The following is a 20,642-nucleotide window of genomic DNA, read 5'->3' on the forward strand; positions in this document are numbered from 1 at the left end:
ATCAGAATTACATTTACAATTCTGTCTAAGTCGCCTGTTGGTATTCAGTAGTATTTATTAATATATGTGCCAGATTTATTCCGGACTTTTAGCCCTTCGAGGTAGTTGCTTTGGATCCAAATGGGTCAATAAGTGAGGAAGTCAGCCTTTTCTAAGTTGGCCCTCATTAGGCTAGAACCAGACACATCTTACCTCCGGGGAGCCATTGGCAAGTCTGCTGTAATAGTGGTCAAAGATGCAGCAATACATTTTGCTGAATAATTACCATGTCGTATTCTTCTGACCGACATTTCCACCAATGGCTAAACATGATTTATGGACCGCAAAGCCAGTGGCCATGATTACTTGGCATCTCTTCACCCGTTCCTCTGCCTCTCTGTCAACGTTTCTTGGTCTCTCTGTTCATTCCAGTTGATCTTTCAGACATGCTGTGCCCTATGCAGGCCCATTATTCCAGTGTGTTTCCACATGTTTCCTGTTTATTGGATTTTGTCAAGAGCAGACAGAAAGAGAAACGACTACATTGCTCAGAGGGATTGTGTTTTTGAAACCCTCGGAGTGACTACTGTGTATTTAGATTCTTGAGTTAAAATAATCACGGGATGTAGGTAACACTTTTTGATAAATATAACACTTTTATCTCTACAAAACATCTTTCAGAAGCAACTTCAAGCCCTCCTTGTTTTTCCCGCCTTTCTTAGTCCGTTGGGCTTTTGGAAATTAGAATTCAGTGCCACATGAAGGTTTTTTTTTTTTTTTTTTTACGCTAGGTCTGGTTAATCACTCGCAGCTAAGTCTAGACCTCTCAGCAGAGTTGGTGTGATGATGCATTTGATTTGATCTGTCTGAAGTGAGATTAAGCTTTGACATCCCTCGAGCTTCTGCTTTCCTTTTCATGATGGGTAAACTTGTATTTGTGTCACATCAAAAACAAGATCTAATGATTTATTTTTTTATTTTTTATTTTTTTATAACCAGCAAGCTGCATTTTCCCATTCGTTTAATCTCCAAATCAAACTTAAACACAGTTTTAAAGACTACATGAAATTAGAATTTGAGACTTTTATTCCATTTAATTTAAATGGTCATGAACTTTACAAAATTAACGTACAGAAGATTAATACATTTAAAATGTGCATAATTTTCTTGAAAGAAAATGAAAAAACCCAAGAAAATGGGCCAAAAATATGGATACAAATTTCTGTCTAGTAAAAATCTATCTAGAGAAGTGGAGATCAGGTTTTGCTTTAGTACTCAGACTTTACATTGGCCAATTATTGTACAAAAGTAAACAGAAATCTTCTAAAAATCAAACATTTAATTGTATTTACATTTTTTGGTTTTACTTTATTTTAAGGTGTCATTGTTACAGTGTAATTATATATTTAAGTACTGAGTAATATTAATCAACAAAATGTACTTACTATAGGGTTAGGGTAGGATTAGGATTTGATTCAGAGTTTTAGTAGCATGTAATTCTGCATGATTTACTGTTATTACTATGGTAAGTACATGTAACATATGTAACAAGGACACTGTAAAATAAAGTGTTACCCATTTTTTAAGCTACCAATTTAGGACAGTAAACAAATTGTGGTTGGCACAAACCATGTTCATCCTCTGTATAAAATCTGTATTTTTGTTTTCCAGTAAAAAATCCTAAATACATTTACTTCGGAGGCAAACTTATTTTAGATAAGGTTTGAAAAGTATGTTCGATTTTTGATTAAAAATATAACAAGGAATTATGGCTAGTTTTTTGTTTTCTTTTTTTTTACCTGAAAAGAGAAAAATGGCATTACCACCACACTCAAAACAATCTGAAAGGTTGATCAATGCCATGTTTAGATCTGTATTCAAGGACATGTGATGGCATGTTTTAACATAGATTAAAAAAAAAGAATCACCCTCAAAATCATACTTTAACGAACTGTGATTGTTGCCGTTTCCCGCAGCTGCATACTGCAGTGTGAACGATCCACCCAAGAATGGAGGAGTCATCAATAGGGCGAGAGACCGGCCAGGCAGCAGACTCCAGTATTACTGTAACGCTGGCTATAGGCTCGTGGGTCACAGAAATGCCACATGCAGACTCCATCCCAATGGGCTTTACCAGTGGGACAATCTGGCTCCACTATGCCAAGGTAAATCACACTATTCAGAGACATTCACTGACTCAGTCCCCTCATTCAGATGTCTGGGAATTGCCTTGAAAAGGCGACCTGCCTCCACGCATATGACAAAATGTGTCATTCTGCGGGGCGCTCAAAAGCACCTCCGCACGCCTCGACGAGAAGCCGCTTTTATTCCATTAAACACTTTCGTCGAGGACTGTGCAACGAGATCACGAGTGTCCTTTGTCCCAATGTCATAATGGGGGACTCTTCAGTCACGCTAAGACTAAGACAGAAATGTAATTGAATGTGTTTGATGTGTCGCGGGTTCTCTTAATTTCATTGTTCATGCTTCCTTCCCTGCTCCTTCCTCTTTTATTGAGGTGCTAATTTTATCCTTCAGCCCACGTTGCATTTTGTCTGCCCTTTCTCCTTTCGCACTGAGCCCTCGCATATTCTGTTCCAGAGCATTGTCAAAGAAAATGGTCTCTTTTGGAGATTTTCTGTGCTTTCATTAGCAAGACGAGTCATCTTTATATCAGACTGTGCGTATTAAATTGTGAGCAAATGAACTGTAGGTCGAATTGTTACTGCTGTTATTTGTGCAGGTTTAAGGCAGGTTATATCAGATGATTTTAAGTATACTGCACTTTCCATGAGTAATGTAGGAAATAGGGCCTGTTTGAGTCTGAACGCTGTTGAAAACTCTGATTTATGTTTAAAAAAATAAATAAAAAAATAAGAAAGAATGCCAGAATGAATTACAGGTTTGAGAGTAACAAGGTTGCACATTTAGTCTAAATTTAGTCTAAAACTTATTTTGGAATCAAATGTTAGTTTGTAGTTATTACAGTATAACAGTTTGTAGTTATTACTTACAATAACTTTGGTAGTAGAAGTGAATGGTTGAGCTTGTCTCGATTTGTGTAACAATTGCGAAACTAGAATGAGATTCTTTACTGGTCTTTCTGCAATGGTTAAGAAATTTTGAGGAATGCTCTATTTTTTTTTAGGTGGAGAAAATAATACAGGCTTGCACCCTGTATGACATTGAATTAAAATTAAAACATTAAATCAAATATGTTATTCTATTTATAGGCAAAGTACAGTTTTTCATATATAAATTGCATAAAAGTTTGCTAATAGTTATTATCTAGCACCCAATGCTTTTTCTTTGAGGAATTATTTTTTTTTTACTCTTTTCTATAGGACAGAAAATGGAAATAAATGCCATTCCTTTTTGCAAACAGCTCTTATGCTGTATGTCATGAGCATGTGCGCTACCCAGTCTGCCACGGGTCAGAGCATTCTAGTGAATGCAAAGCTGCTCCTAACTGCTGCCCAAAAACGTTGACCAGGGCCTCTGTTAAATTAGCTTCTTTTAAGGACGTTTCACAAAGACGCCAACCAAAGTTCCTATACATTCAACCGCACAAAGATTTTACTCAAGGAATCTCATTACTCTTAATCACACAAAGGTAAATGACACTATTCCAAGGACTGGAGGTCATAGCACTAATATCCTTTTACCATTGCACAGAGCTCTGAATAGCCCTGGCTAGGCCCCATTTGTAACGAAGGGCATCTAAAATGGGTGCTAATGAAGGCCAATAATTTCTTTAAGTGGCCGAAGCAATCCATGCATTCTGCCAGCAGGTCAAACAGAAGTAGATGAGGGCTCAGGGCCTGCTTTTTATTCAGGATGTGATCATTTTAATAAGGAAGAGCTTTAATTGGTCCCATTGGTTTTTCTGAATGGTTGCTTGTGTGTGCCTGTAGTAGTTTTAAATACCTTTTTTTTGTCTTGCTAAAATAACTAATTTCATATATGAATGGTTACATGTAATAGAGGTCTGCTACACGACCCGAGACCAACAGGACGTGACAAACTGTCAGGTTTTAAGCCAGGTTCAGGTCAGTTTTTCTGGTGACACCTTACAATAAGGTCCTATTAGTTAACATTAGTTAGTGCATTACAACTAACAATAAGCAATATGTTTGTTACAGTATTTATTCATCTTTTTTAATGTTAGTTAATAAAAATACAACTGTTCATTGTTAGTTAATGTTAGCTCAGGTCCATTAAATAATATTAACAGATTAACTTTGATTTTAATAATGTATTAGTAAATGTTGAATTTAAAATTAAATAAGATTTATAAATGTTTTGATTGATTTCTTAAAAAAAAAAAAAAAAAAAAATCCCATTGTTAATTCATGTTAGCTAATGTAGTTAACATATGGAACCTTATTGTAAAATGTTTTTCCACATACATAAAATCATATTTCCATCAGGTTTATAATACAATAAGTAAGTAAAATAAAACTTTATTGTTCATTACAATTTATGGTTTTACTATCTTCAAGCATTCCTGCAAAGCTTCTACTTCCAAGTCATTCATTATTACAATGTCACACATTCAGATCGGAAAAATAAAATGGTAATTTTTATAATATATTATATTTTATATTTATTTCTGTATGCATTTTCTATCCCTTATTTAGTCACGGTATCTAACAAAAAAAAATAAAATTACCGTTAAAGGTGAGTGATCAACTTTACATTTGATCACTCAACATGTCTTCCATATAATAAAAAAAAATCTCCAAAACTATTTTAAAATGCATACAAAAGAAACATACAAACAAAACAAAACAAGGATATTCAAATTCAGAATGTACAATTTATTTTTAAATAAAAGGAATGTAAATCAAAGGGAGAGGTATATTTGGCCCATCTTGACCAATACTGTTCTAATTTATTTAACTGTGTTTTTTAAGAAACTTCCTGTGTTTTAAATGAGGAGTGTTATGCTGCACAGCGTTGCTGCTCATTTAACGCTTGCATGTCACAGCAAGACAAGTCACTAGGTATTGCACACTGAATATTATCTTGCTCAGTGGGTATTCTAATATACACATGCTAAGTGTACTGTTATGTAGATACTCTGTATAGCATGTATCCTCATGCAGTGCTGTTTGTGTCTGATTGGCAGCTGTATCTTGTGGAGTGCCAGAGTCTCCTGCTAACGGTTCGTTCCACGGCTTCCAGTACACGGTGGGCAGTAAAGTGCAGTATCAGTGTGAGGAGGGATACACGCCCGACACAAGCAGCCTGCTCACCGCTGTCTGCCTGGAGGATGGCACCTGGAGCAACGTGGCACATCCTTCCCGCTGTTTACGTGAGCAAATCAAGTCCTCTGTTTCTATGCCAACAGCATGTTAAAATCTACCGCCTCATTGAACCGCCGCAGTCAGCCACGTTCTCGCTCGTCTCCCCCTCTGAGAGTATTGTAGGGCAGGTAATTGGCAAAATTAACAATAATGACTTGATTTTTTGTGGTTTGGCATCTCAAACAAGACAAATAGTATGATGTGGTATCTCCCCCCTCTGACCTGAATTACCATTAGCCCACAAAACCAAGCAAAGAGCCCACAGCTAAATAACCGTGTATTATGCATTCAGAGGTCATCATCGACAGGAAGGAGAAATGATGAGGCTTCTGTCCTGCTACATAACACTATGTCAAGGTGTTCTTTCATTCTAAAGCTTTAAGATGATAGTATGGCACATCCATGGTGTCCCAGACTAGCTGTAAGCTACAGAGCTACGATGTATCTTGTGTTTATAATTATCTAAACAAGTGCGAGCTGAGGGATGTGAAACCTTTGTCATGTAGAACATGGAGAGGGAACATACTGTGAGAGAAAATGTGAGGGAAATATGTTTTAGTCTACTTACTGTAAGATCTTGTTTAGTATACCTGACCTAGCTTGCAATTCCCCCCTCAAAATTAGATGCGCCCACACCAAATTAAGCTTCCTTTGAATCTGAGCTGTGCACTGTGCTGTTCAATCAAAGGACCATCTGTTCCGTGCTGGCTTCAATATTGTTACTCTGAAACCTTATGTTTTCACTTCAGTTTTCAACCACCTTTATATAAACACATTCAAGATGAATACACATCAATAACATTTTCAAATCTTGAATGTGCTCACGAAATGAAATGAAAGCCAAGCCCTTCCTAGGTTGACTTACGAAGAGCAAAAACTCTTTCAAAAGTTCTCCTTGTTTGAACGGTCTAATATACTCACGGGAAGTGACGGGAAGTTACCCAAACTATCTTTAACATATGACACAGTAGCAGCGTTTACATGGACCCTAATAATCCATTTGTAATCGGACTAGTTGCACAGTCAGAAATAAAAGAGTCACATTTACTGTAATCACATCATTTTTTGAATCACAAAAGTTGGCCAAATCTTATTGAAATTTCATAAGGGGTAGTTTAAAAAAAATTCAAATTCTTTCAATTGGACACTTGATCGATCAGATAAAAAACAAAAGTTCTATGCATCTGCAATGACGTATGATGCACAGAACGAGCTGTTGTTGTTCAATATAAGCTGTATCCCAATTCAGAGGCTGTATCCTTTAAAGGCCGCATTCCAAGGCTGATTGCATCACAGTGGTGTGACTGTAACTGTGTCCCAATTCAGAGGCTGCATCCTTTGAAGGCCGTGAAGGTCGGACTAAGCCTTCGAAGGCATGACCATTGAAGTCTGCGTCCTTTGAAGGATGCCCCAATTCAGAGACAACAGTACCTGCTATCTGCAGATCTTTTTGAAGCTCTCCACAAGTGATCCTTGGCTCTTGGACAACTCTTCTGATTATTCTTTTCACTCCTCTATCAGAAATCTTGCGAGGAGCACTGGTCGAGGCAAATTTATGGTGAAATTATTGTCTTTCCACTTACGTATTATGGCCTCAAAAGTTCTCACTGGACCATTCAGAAGCTTAGAATGGCGCCCATAACCAATGCCATCATTATGTTTTGCAACAATTAGGTTGCGAAGGTCTTGAGACAGCTCTTTGCTTTTACCCATCATGAGATGTGTCTTGTGTGACACCTTGGCAATGAGACCTTTTTGTAGGCCATCATTTGGGACTGAACCAGCTGTTATTAATTTCCACTGACAGGGGGCTGGATTGCTTTTTAATTGCTGTAAGTTTTCAGCAGTTGTCTTGGCTTTCAATGCCTTTTTGCGCCTCCCTTTCTTCATGTGTTCAATACTTTTTCCCTGTGTCATTTCACATTATTACACATAACTTAATTTCTGAACTTATTTTTGTTTGTTTCTTTGTATGTATGGCTTACTTGGGTTGTTACCAACATCTGGTGAAAATTTCATGTCAATAGCACCTTTGGAAATATATTTACTGAGAAAACTGATGACGTGTTCAATACTTATTTCCCCCGCTGTATAAGCAGTACGGCACAAAGCTTCATGTGCTCATCGTCTCCTATAGAGTTGTCAAAAATACATTTTTCAATTGTGACGCTTTGAGCACTGTTGAGCGGATTCGTAAACTCCTCTGATTGGCCATTGTGTTCACACGCTTCCGCTCAACAGTGCTCAAAGCGTCACAATTTTAACATTTTTGACAACTCTATACTCCTAATCAGGACCCAAAATAGATAAATATAAAGTCTGATTTCATAATTCCGATTTCATTCATTTAAATAACTGACTGAATAATAATAATGACTAATAAAATAATTTTCTGCCTCTAAAAAAGCCTTTATATCAAAACATTTTTTAGGTCATAGGAAACATAAATTCATACAAGTGCATCCAAACTTTTCACTCGTATTGTTTATCTATCCCATAAATCCTGTAAGCTCTAGTTATTCCAGTTTCAGGACCTACAAGGTCATGGTTTTCCATTAATGCGTTCTTTGCCTTCTGTCCTGCAGCGGTTCAGTGCCCAAACATTGAGAGCATGCTCTCAGAACACATGGTGTGGCGTCTCATCTCGGGTTTGCTGAATGAGTTTGGTGCACGGATAATGCTGAGCTGCTCCCCCGGCTACTATCTAGGGGGCAGGAGGACCATCAAGTGCTTAGCTAATGCAACATGGGAAGGGCTGGAGGAGAAGTCCACCTGCAAGAGTAAGAATGCTTTTACACAAACACAACAACACATACATTTACAAAGATAGATGCATTTTATGATCCTTGTTTTTGTCCATTTTGGAGCTTGGCTGTATAAATCAGAATCCACTCTCATTTTATGGGAAACAGAAGCTCTGTCTATCATATTTTGTGTTTACAGAAGAAAGAAAATCACATGAAAGTGCATAATTGATGATAACATTTCCATTTTGGGCTGAACTATTCCTTTAAAAAGACCCCACAAAAAAACACAATTGAATTCCATATTCCACTCTTGGGATTTCATGAAAAGATCAGTTTGTTAATTACCAAACTGCATCCATTGTGAGCTAATGAAACAAATTCATTAGGGTAGCTAATATGTCTGAAATCTGTCCGCTTTCTATACCACATCTCGTTTATTTCTCCACTGATCCAAGTGTAATCCTCTGGATTTAGCATGCACGCATAAGACGCCATCCACTGCTTAGTCAGTTCTGATCGTGGCCCGGTTGCCACCGCGGGGACAGGCTGTGTAAACAGTATCATGGTGATTAAGTCTTCGGTGAAAAATGCTTTTACTAATTCGAGGTCAGAGAGCAAATGTAAATATTCTAATCAGAGGCAGCTTAATTTTTAATGTGTTTACGCACCACAGTGAGTAAGTTGTTAATGAAAGGAACAGATGCTGTTTGCTGGGGCTTAAATTGTAATTTGACTTCTTAGTATGTCATAAAAATAAATGAGTGTGGGTTGTATGACTAGCCCATGCACCTAAAGAATCATTAGTGCTGTTTGCTAAGGCAACCATCACTTTTACTATTGCTCATACTCAGGGTTACTGGATGTGAACAAACCCCTAACCCTAAGTATGAAACTGGTCATGCAATTAATCCTGCATTGTTTGAGCTACAGACATGAATAAAAGGTCAAATTGTGCTTGTTGAATACCGAGATTAAGTGATCAGAAACACTCAGAAACACTTCTGCAACTGTATACTGAAGTGTAACTCCCTAAAACATATAAATATACAGTACTATGCAAAAGTCTTAGGCACTTTCGTATTTTCGACCCCAAAAAATGGTTTTAAGACAGTTATTTATATCTTTTGCTATAGTGTCAGTAGGAAATATCAGTTTACATTAGATTAATTGTAATAATACAGTGAAATTTGTGTATGCACAAGGAGTCTGACATCAGCCGGGGGCTCCACACGGAGATCTGATCTCACCATCATTGAGTCCATCTGGGATTATATGAAGAAACAGAAAAAACTGTGACAGACTAAATCCAGAAGAACGTCTCCAAGACGCTTGAAGAAACTTACCTGCAAAGCTGCCTGAACACATATGTGCAAGTGTACCGAGGACAAAAGCTGTTTTAAATGCAAAGGGTCACACCAAATACTGATTTGATTTAGTTAATAGAAGTTATTTGATAAATAAAATCTATTTATGACATTATCTTTAAAAGCAACCTCACTTTTTTCATCAATGCATCCACAGCATTTTTACACAAGTGCTTGAAACTTTTCACAGTACTGTGATTTTGCAGGAAAGTTTCTTCGAGCGTCTTGGAGACGTTGCCGCAGTTCTTCTGGATTTAGTCTGTCCCAGTTTTTTTCTGTTTCTTCATGTAATCACAGACAAATTTGATGATGGTGAGATCAGATCTCTGTGTGGATCACACCGGCTGTTGTCAGACTCCTTGCACATATACAAATCTGGATTAATGAGTTATTTCAATTTATGTCAAAAGGAATGTTCAATTTATGGCAAAAGGAATGTTTGGAAATGTAAACTGAGATTTCTTACTGACACAGTACAGCGAAATATATAAATAACTGTCTTAAAATGACCATTTTAATTACCATACCATTTTGTTCTGGTTAAAATACTAACATGGCTAAGACTTTTATGAAATAACAATGAACAATACTTCTACAGCATTATTATTTTTTGTTAATTTCAACATTTTTAAAATCAAAAGTTGCATTTGTTGAACATAAATTGAACTTGGAACTTAAGCAAGGAACATCTGTATTTTTATTAACTAACACTAACAAAAATGTATAAATGTTAATTCATGTTTGTTAACACATGAGACCTTATTGTAAAGTGTCTTCCAAAAGACTGCTCATTTAAATTGCTTGTAATTGTTTACAATACTTTGATTTTTATACTTTGCAAACAGTTGTTGAAGAACAAATATTATTTTATGGCCTTGTTGAGCAACTACTTGGAATATTTATCCTTCTAAAAATAAGGATTTTTTATTTATTTTCTAGAAAATGTCAAGGTTACTTATTGTAAACGCCCTTTCCCTGAAGGAGGGAACGGAGACGTTACATCAGTGACTGACTGATAGGGAACAGTAGTAATAAAGAGTAGATATTTCCAAACTTTTGACCGGTAGTGTACTTCTGTTTCCCTTGACATGTGCACCATTACATAAACATATCTGTGTCACTTTTAGCCATGCCCCCTTCACCTCCCCATTTCCTGGTAGTCACTAGGAATAAGAATGGCATATTGTGTCCATCATCATCAATGTGACCTTTTTCTCAGATAAAATGACATTTGTATTCAAGATGTTTTGCTGACTATTTCCTCCAGTCATTTCCTGTGGGGAGCTTCCATCCCCTGCCAATGGCAAGAAGATGGGAACCCTGACTACCTATGGTGCCACGGCTATCTTCATGTGTAACACAGGGTATACTTTAGTGGGCTCACACGTGAGGGAGTGTCAGGCCAATGGTCTCTGGAGTGGAGTTGAGACCAAATGTCTGGGTAAGTAGCATCATTCAGTTGGGCTTCTGTGATTGGACGTTATTTATTGTGGAGTCATTCATGTGTAGAGAAAAGCAGGTCTGTTTACTGGAGGGAAAGCCTGAGGTTTTCCTATGCTATTATATTATGCTTGTATAGTTCTAGTTTTTTGTACTGCACCAAGAACAATGTGATTTGCATAAGAAGAACATGTTTCTGGATCAACATCCTTTGTTCTTCTCCTAAACAACATTCCTAATCTCACATAGTCTTGTGTAGACGGTATTGATTTATGACTTCTGTAGTGCTAGATAATACCAGAAAAAGGGAAAATCCTTGAACAAGCAGTGAGTGCAGCTAAACGGAGATATGCCACTGTCTGACGATCGGTGCTGACCCTTAGACACCTCACCTGCTGCTTGACCAAACAGCACGGAGGGCATTTCATCAAAATGTCAAGCAGTGACCGCCGGACTTCTGTCTGGAAATAACCAGATGTGTCTTTGCTACACGCCTTGTAAAACTCGTAGTTGAATTTGTTTAGTAACAAGATTTCATTTTCATGGGACGTTTGTTGATTCTGACCTATAAATGTTTTTCAGCTGGTCATTGTGATTCTCCGGATCCAATTGTTAACGGCCACATCAGTGGTGATGGATCCAGTTATAGGGACACGGTGGTTTATCAGTGCAACCTGGGCTTTCGCCTCATTGGGACGTCAGTTCGCATCTGCCAACAAGACCACAGGTGGTCAGGGCAAGCGCCTGTGTGTGTTCGTAAGTGACTTTTAACCCATTTTTTTAATTTATTTATCACTTTTATAATAGGTCTGTCAATTGATTTTTTGTTTTTGTCAATTAATTACATTTATGTCAAGTCAAATTTATTTGCATAGCACTTTTCACAACACACACATTGTTTAAAAGCAGCTTTATAGGTTAACAATATCTTCATGCCTTATTGTTGCATTTAGCAGCTTAGATAGTTTACATCTTGCGATGATGCAAGTAATCAAGCAGTTGTAAAACATAAATAAATAAATAAATAAATAAATATCAGGCAGTTGAGATTATATACTGAGACTATATAGTGATGCAGGTATGATGTCACTTTGTAGGCCCACCGGTAGTTAGCATCACAGTAGGTCCCCTTGACAAAAACCCAATAGGATTTTTCCATTGGCTTTTGGATTATCAAAAAACAAGAAAAAAAGCTCTGTGATCAGCAATTAACGTATTATGATATTTACACGTTTTGTCCATCAAAATAAATTTTACAGATGAACACAACTTTTATGAATTTTGAAGCCTAAATACAGCCACCAGAGATAAAAAGCTAAAGGTAGGCTATAAACGAACTACACCACGGTCCCATGACTTCAACATCACCATCACTAATCTTCCGACAACTCTGTCAGTTTTTATCTTTATCTTTTTCTAGAAAGTTTGAGTTAGAATAGTTTATAAGAGCACAATTATATGCATAACAAGGCTGTAAAAGCGGTAAGAACTTAACTGTTCGGTTTGATGATGTTTAATGTTCCTGACAGCCTCTGTAGCCACTTGTTAGCAATCGCCTTTTTTAAGACACATAAAATCGTAAAAAAAATCATGAGTGTGGTAATACTTATGTATTTTATGTTGTAGAATAAAACGTGAAAATGTCTTGAGCTTGTGTTCACCACAGACCTTATTTCAGCCATTTATCCAAAAACCCATAAAAAAATCCCATTGACTTTGGGACGAGGGAACCAGAAGTGCTAAAATCATTTCCGCTTTTTGGTCTACAAAGTGATGTCATACCTGCACCACTGTATCTGTATATATCACTTTACGTGCATATACTATTTGTATGCAAATAAAGTTGTATATTACATCTAACTTTATATAAAGAGTTGTGTGATAACAGAGTTTTACTGTATGTATTAGGGGTGTGCAGCAGAGCCAATATCTGTATCTGTAACAATCTCTATTCGGATACAACCCTACTTTCCATCAAAATATTTGTGTAATGTAACTTCTACATTATGCACAAGCCCTATCAGTAGCTTCAAAAAGGAAGTGATTGATCTTTCTTTTTTTCTTCACAGCCATAACTTGTGGCCATCCTGGAAACCCTGCAAACGGTCGGACAAATGGCAGCGAGTTTAATCTTAACGACGTGGTCAACTTCACCTGCAACACAGGGTATTTGTTGCATGGTGCACCCAGAGCGCAGTGTCGCATGAACGGGCAGTGGAGCAACCCTCTTCCTGTGTGCAAGGGTACGAACCTTTCAAGAAACCGGATTTTACTGTATATCAAATGTTTTCAGGCAGCCTGTTCCCTTGTTGAGAATCTCAACAGAGACACAGCCTTGAACACCATCTTGTTATGCGAGAAGCTCCTTAGGAAGGCTGTTTAACACCCACAGCTCATGGGCTTAGCTTTAACAGAGCGAAACCAGCATCTGTGCTCAGCAGTCTGAGTCAGCCAGTGAATGACAAGAAGCAATGTGCAAATAATTCTCTGTGTGTCATTTTCCATCTTGAAGTGTTGATTTGAAAGTCAAATGGGTCTGCAGCAACCCGTGTGACATCGTGGGATGCTTTCTGACATTAAGTAGGAGTAACCGTGCACATCTTGTCACTTTAATGATTAATTAATGTGCGAAGGAAGTTGTTGATGGTGGCCTGGTGAAATTGAATCGTGACGGCAAATGGAGGCAGGTCAACGCATCTAAGATGGACAATTCCCCACTGGCACAAGCAGAGCCCAGGGACAAAGCACTCAGCAGAAAGAAAAGCTGATATGCCTCTGACTAGATGCATTGTTCCATAAAACCAGTCCAAAATTAGGTTGATGTTAGCTTTGTCTTTTTGCATGTATTTTGCTGTGCTGTGGTCCAGTTTAAAAGCTTTTACAAAAAAAACATGCATTTACTGCTTTTACTAGTAGAAAAAAAGGTAACTGTATTATCGCGTTGATTGTAAGTTGTTGAATAATAATAATAATAGACGTAAAATTGCCGTATCCAATTGTTAAAAAAGTAGGGATACACAAATGAAAAAGGTAGTGTAGAATTGTCATATACAACTGAAAAAGGTAGAATATAATTGCGTTCGCACTTTATTTTGATAGTCCCCTCTAGACATTATCTTTACTATAAGTAACGCTGCAATAAAGGTAAATAAGGTAGAACTGTCAAAAAATTACACAAAGGGTAAAACTCTTAACACACACACTAGAATTGCAAAAAGAATTGACAAACACAAGAGAAATGTAGCACTGTCATATGGATTTAAAAAAGTAGAATTAACACACAAAAAGCATAGAAGTAAAAAGCAAAAAGCATAGGAGTTGTCACTTAACAATAAGAACAATAAAAAAACATAAAATTGTCACAAGCAATTTTTATTGTTTTCCAGCCGTCAATCATTATAAGCCTTATTCTTACACTGAGCTGTGTCCCTCTGAAAATACTTGTTTTCAAGAGGTGCCTAGATCAAATCATGATGTCTCAAAAGTAAAACAACACACCAATAACAACAGGTGCCAATTATCAACTTTTTAGCTGCTTGTCCGCCCACTTTTCCTCTCCCAGGGGGCTTAATGGAGTGCCGAGACATTGACAGCTGCCACCGAGGCAAGGCAGTCTAGTTTGTTTCCCCTGGACATGTCTTTTTTTTTTTTTTTTTTTTGCGAAGGGCAGTAACTGAAATTGTAATTGCATGGCCAACACAGCATGCCAGCCAATAACAGCATGTACCTTTGTTTCAGGCACAGAAAACTAATATGACCGCATCTGTCAAAATCTGACAAGACAGTCTAGAAAGAATCAGCTTCATGTGTAAAATATCATTGACTGCGTGAACAGATATGTCAACTGGATCAGAATGCACTCACAATGTGTTCCAGGTATGCATGGGAAAAACAAAAGCCCATTGACTGTTGAGGAAGTGCAGAGATAAAAGGCAAAGAAAGTTCTGAAGGAGCTCTTATAATCCATATCTTCAGAAAGAAAGTGTGGTTTGCGGTTTGTAGTTGATTGAAATTGCTCCAGAGGCTGCAGCAGCAATCCTACTGTTCAGTCTCCTCCATTGATTTCTTCTGTCTTTCCTCACTCTTGCTTCCCTGTCAGACATTAAGCATCTGGCTGTTTTTATCTTGCAGTGGTAAACTGCTCTGATCCGGGCTTTGTGGAGAATGCCATTCGTCACTCTCAGCAGCGCTACACAGAGAGCTTCAACTACAGAAACACCGTGATGTATCACTGCAAGAGAGGCTTCTATCTGCTCGGCTCCTCCGTTCTCACCTGTCGGTCAAATGGCTTCTGGGACAGATCACTTCCTAAGTGCCTTTGTGAGTGATAGTCTGGTATTTCGTCCAATACGCTCTTCTAGAGAAGGATACAGTATTGAAAATGGCATTGCTGCCGTATACATCTGATGGAATGCTAACTTTTTTTGTTTCATTTTCAATAATATCCAACATGCTGATAACAAGCTCAATTAATTTAAGAAGCACAATTATACAAGATATTAAGAGGTTGAGAAGGTATTTATTATTTGCCTATGGGATAAGATAAACCTACAGTATGATATGTTCTCTAAAAAATAAGAGAACATTATTATACCTTATTATACACAATTAATTTAGATATGTTTTACTGTTTTTTTCCCCTTCATTGTAGTTTCAATATTTTAAGTGCTTGTGCACTAAAGGGAATACATTTAGATATGTAACTTTTTCAGAGAGGGCTGACAGTGTGCTGTGCTTTACAATGCTAAAAGTAACAATAACTGTTCAGCTGTCAGCGCACTAAAGTCATCTCTGAGAAGTTGCATCTCTAAATTCATCTACTTAAAAGCTCTACTACAGCCATAAAGAACCACGTTTGTGACTTTTGTGAACAAGACAATTACTGCACTGTCAAAATGTTCTCTAAATAGTTGGTCAATGTACAAATGCAGACGGACATCTTTTGCCATTGTCTCGCACCTCTATTTTTTCAGCATCTCATGCCGCGAGCATTGCTTTTTTGAGTGTATTTTTAACTTGACACATTATATGTCGAGTTAAAAATAGTTCAACTTTTAAAAACACATCTCATTCCTCCTTTGTTATGTTCCATTTTGTTGTTCTCCATCCAGCTGTCATAATGGAAGCATACAGCCTGTTATCACCTCTTAGGAAGCACATCTGATTGGTGTCTGGACATGACTATGTTTGGAATAGTATAAAACCCAACTAAATGTACTCTTTCTGCACTATATAGTTTGTATACGGTGTACTGTATGCATGGAACACCCAGACGTCTGACCAAACTACATTTGTCAATTTAACATTATGCAGCACAGATTACTGCACTGCATGGAATACCGTATCCTACAATGCAGTGTGGTTGACTTGACACTTATTTTCCATTGTAATGGATGAACCAGAACTAATACCAGCTGTTATTTTTAACATCTCCTTCTTTGACTATTTGGTCAGACTGCCAAATGTCATTTAAAAAAAAAAAAAAAAAAAAAGAAAGAATAAAATGCAAATCAACCTTATTAATTTCCAAGGTCCTAACTGAAAACCGCTTGCTGAATTAAACAGGCAACAAAGGTTAGGTTATGTGACAACAGTGTAGCTTATGCCTGCTGTTTCTATGGTAATTGTAAAAACTGAAACACTGCATAGACATACCACATCCATTTTGAGACAATGCAATTCAATTAGACCTTCTGGTAACACTTTCTATGAAGTCTATACTATAATAAATTATAGCTCCATTTATACTTATTTATTATTAGTATTACTATTCTATAAATACATTTATAAAGACTCATTAAGACCTATACTGCATTATTAGAATAGTTATAGTTACATTTATATATATTTTTTAAATGAATTATCAGCCATGCATTCGCTTTTTCAATATGCAGCTCATGAAGATGTGCTCATCATACATTTTAAATTGTATATTTGTAAATGTAATTAATGAGCAATAATTTCTGTAATAAAATAATGAAAAGAAAAACAGAAATCATTAATACAAACAGTTGTTGTTTTTTTTCTTCCAAACTGCTGCAAGCAATACAATGCATATGGCTGAGATATAGATTTTAACAAATCAAAATTATTCATGACCTCTAATGTAAACATTAGCCATTAAAGACATAATTGATAACTAATTGGTACAGCAAACGAGGGTCTCTGGAACTATTTTAGATTTGATCATTTAATCAGTGTATGATTGATTATGAGCATGCACATTGAAAAAGAAAATGCATGACTTAAAAGTAACTATAAAAATAGTATAAATGTAACTATAACTATTTATATAATGCAGTATAGGTCTTGATGAGTCTTTACAAATATATTTATAGAATAGTGATACTTACAAATAAGTAAAAAATAGGGCTATCATTCATTATAAGCATGGACTTCATAGAAAGTGTTATCAAACCTTTTTTAATAATATGCAAAAGAACATTGAAGTTTTTATCCGAGATGTTCCATTCTCTTCCTTCTGCCCCCCATAGCAATATCCTGTGGTGATCCCGGCACACCACCATTTGCTCTCATGTCGGGCCAGAAGTTCACCAATGGAGCCGTGGTCCATTACTCCTGCAGCCAGAGCCGAACTCTCGTGGGGAACGCCACGCGCCAGTGTCTGGAGGATGGTCGGTGGAGCGGCTCGCTGCCCTACTGCTCAGGTGCACGCATCAGCAGGTGGCAGAGCCTCGGGGCGAGAGACGCCAGATGATCTTTAAGCCCCTGTCTGAGCAGCTCAGCTCACTTCAGACTTAATCTGAGCCCAGAGAGATCTTAAAGTTTAAACAGTAACTGCTGTTTACATCAGCGCAGACAAAGTCCAGATGATACACACATCATGCAGCTCTCATTCATTATATGTTTATGTGATGCTTTTATTAAATAATAATGTAAACCAGAGTGCCCTGGACTAGAGCATAGAAGTATGGTTTCAGAAGAACACGCATTCATTTTGTCCATAGAGAAATTGATTTTAGTGAAATTTTAACAATCTGAGACCCATGAGATGGGTTTATAATAGCATATTGCAAATTGTTTTCAGGTCAGTCTCCCTTCACTTTCTAGCAACTATATTTCTATACATTTTGCAATAAACATTATATATAATTGCTATAAAATAAATCAATAGTCTGCCATCATTTTGATTTGATTGTCATCGCAATACTTCATGGCATGAGTCTTGAATGGTTTTAAAGTAAGTTGATTTCAATCAAATTATGTATTTCCCTGTAACAATGTTTTTTTTTTTTTTTAGAGTTGGTTAGTTTGCTTTGCTTTTGCATTTGTCAATGAGAGTCATGTCTCTGTCTTAATTCCAGGTGATAATCCGGGATTCTGTGGCGATCCAGGAATTCCTCCTCATGGTTCTCGTCTTGGGGAAGAGTTCAGGCATAAAAGCCTCCTAAGGTTCACGTGTGAAGCAGGCTACATTCTGATAGGTTCTTCCGAGCGCACCTGTCTGCAGAATGGGTCCTGGAGCAATACCCAACCCGTATGTGAAGGTGAGGGTCACATATCCCTGTAGAGAAACACACAAGGTGAAAATCACCAGTATTTTGATCTTAATATGATCAGAAAGGCAAACGTTCCTCCGAGCAAACTGTGATCCAGTACAAGCAATGTCCTAATGAGAAAAATGTATGCTTGAGAGACTAGGGTTTTTTATTTTGTGCCTTTAAAAAGGTTTAAATATATTCTAAGAAAAAAAAAGAAAAAAAGTCAGGCTTAAAGCAGGCTTAAATTACAACGTGTTCTCTTTGTTTCTGAACCTCTCTTAACCTGCTTTGCTCACTCTTTTCCTGAATTGTACACTGTAATTAGTGTAAAATTGATCTTTTGATGCTAACCGGCCTAAAATCTGTAATTGCCAGTTAACTCAATGACTCTGGTTAGTGGAGCTGCACAAAAGGCCTTGTCATTAGCATTGTGCATAATGATACATCGCTCTAATAAGGATTTGTGAATAGACCACTCTAACTAACTGGTGAATGGAAACACTGAACGTTTTGACATGATTCAGAATCTGAGCAAAGTTTCTTTCTTTCTTTTTTTTTTTCATTGTTGTTAAAAAGTTAAATTGGTTTTCTTATTAATATAATAAATGAATATTACAATTAATAAAGTAGTTTATTCTTTGCAGTTCCTAGGCAATCCACTGAAATATTAAGATGACAGTTATAAATAGTATAAATAGTTATAAATAGTAGATGCCAGTTATCGCTACTGTGAATAATTCAATTTGCAAGATTCAGTCTTATTCCAGTATGATAACTGATATGTCAAATACCTTTGTGTAACCTTAATATAGCTTGGACTGTCAAAATATAATGACTGATACCCAAACACACATGAATGCAGTATAGCCTATAGTGACATTTTTCTTTTCTCTTTTGTGTTGTCTAAACCCTGTTAAACTAAAAAATAATAATAATGTTTTTAAAAGTTCACTATGCAAGTAAATTTAACTGAAAAGAATTTAGTAGATATTTGATGCTAATCCTCAGTGTTTGTACACTTGGGCAATGTTATGTTTTGTTATTCTGTGTAGTTTTCTTCCAATTTCGCAGTCCCATGTGTGTGATAATTTAAATATCACCCACTATTGTCTGACACTGTTTGCAAATGTCCGTTGTTTTGTGTGTGTGATTTATATTGTTTATATATATATAGTTAATGAAAATTATGATTGTCCCACACCTATACATTTTTAATATATTCACCAATTTCATTGCAGAGCTTCATAGTATATCTCAATTTGTAATTTTGTTATTCTCAGATGAAAACAAATAATAGCGCTCCGCAAATAAACCTCCTGGAAGCTGGAATTCTAGAAGACAATACCGATGTGCTCAGGGTGTTTTATAACTAATTTATTTGTTTGTTTTCTGCTACAGACAGTATGACGGGATTGCTTAAAAGAGATTGATAAGATACATTATTAAGGGAACGTTCATAATTGAATAAGAGCTTTAGCACATAGCCTATAGCTGAGATTGAGCGTTGTGGTGGGCTTTAGTGCAGTTGTGGGGATTACAGACAATACTTTCTAGATACTGGACATGAAACACAAGTGTCTTGTCACTTACAAATAATGACTTAAAAAATAAAAAAATAAATATATATATCTGTTTAAATATATATATATATATATCTGTTTACAGCAGCCCTCCACAGGGATCTCATTAAATCTTAATTGGTCCAGTTTTTCTCTATTTACTTCAATTGTGTATTGTTTAATCCAAGAGGATATAAGGGCCAAATTACAGCTACAAATTTTGATGATAATAAAGATTAATTGAGTCTTATGTCTCCAGCTATTTCAACAACAGTTTTACTGATTAAAATAACAAGAGTAATTCTAAGTTTTTAGTATCATAATGATTTCTTAACTGTAACCTAACAAACAACCAGTTGTTCTTCTAATCTTGAATATGCTCTTGGAGCAAAAAATAATCATATATGTTCACATTCTGATCCTCTGTCTGAAATTATTTATTATTTTTTATGTTTTTTTACGGGTCAGTTTCTTTTTCTTACGGGGCAAATTCTCCATTGCACTGTGCGTCAAGTACAAAACTGCAGTCAAATGCTCTGGGGTGCGTTCTCCGATAACGCTGTCTCTTAGCGTGCTACGAAGACTCTTAAGGTATAACTTAACTGAAGGTATACCATTTCTAGGTGTGTTCCCCGAACCATACCTTAGGAAGCTGCTTAAAATATACCTTCTTACGTGCGACGTTACCCGGCGCTGTCCGTGGCGATGGTGCTGAATTGGTTGAAATTGATGGCTCGAGAAT

General features: G+C 36.7%; 1 protein-coding gene across 2 annotated transcripts in view; it reads left to right on the plus strand.

Moving 5' to 3' along the window:
• Positions 1–20,642, plus strand: part of LOC308681343 (CUB and sushi domain-containing protein 1-like) — a gene marked incomplete at its 3' end in the record, with an annotated part of 827,421 nt that overhangs the window by 757,077 nt on the left and 49,702 nt on the right. For both annotated transcript variants that reach the window (XM_081350146.1, XM_081350147.1), the window contains 9 exons: positions 1,956–2,144; positions 5,111–5,296; positions 7,874–8,068; positions 10,667–10,840; positions 11,422–11,595; positions 12,909–13,082; positions 14,971–15,159; positions 17,334–17,507; positions 18,165–18,347. In XM_081350146.1, coding sequence (XP_081206272.1) covers positions 1,956–2,144; positions 5,111–5,296; positions 7,874–8,068; positions 10,667–10,840; positions 11,422–11,595; positions 12,909–13,082; positions 14,971–15,159; positions 17,334–17,507; positions 18,165–18,347 — 1,638 coding nt within the window. The remainder of the gene's footprint in view (positions 1–1,955; positions 2,145–5,110; positions 5,297–7,873; positions 8,069–10,666; positions 10,841–11,421; positions 11,596–12,908; positions 13,083–14,970; positions 15,160–17,333; positions 17,508–18,164; positions 18,348–20,642) is intronic.

The sequence above is a fragment of the Scardinius erythrophthalmus genome (genome assembly GCF_964197995.2).
Source record: "Scardinius erythrophthalmus genome assembly, chromosome: 21".
Taxonomy (NCBI): domain Eukaryota; kingdom Metazoa; phylum Chordata; class Actinopteri; order Cypriniformes; family Leuciscidae; genus Scardinius; species Scardinius erythrophthalmus.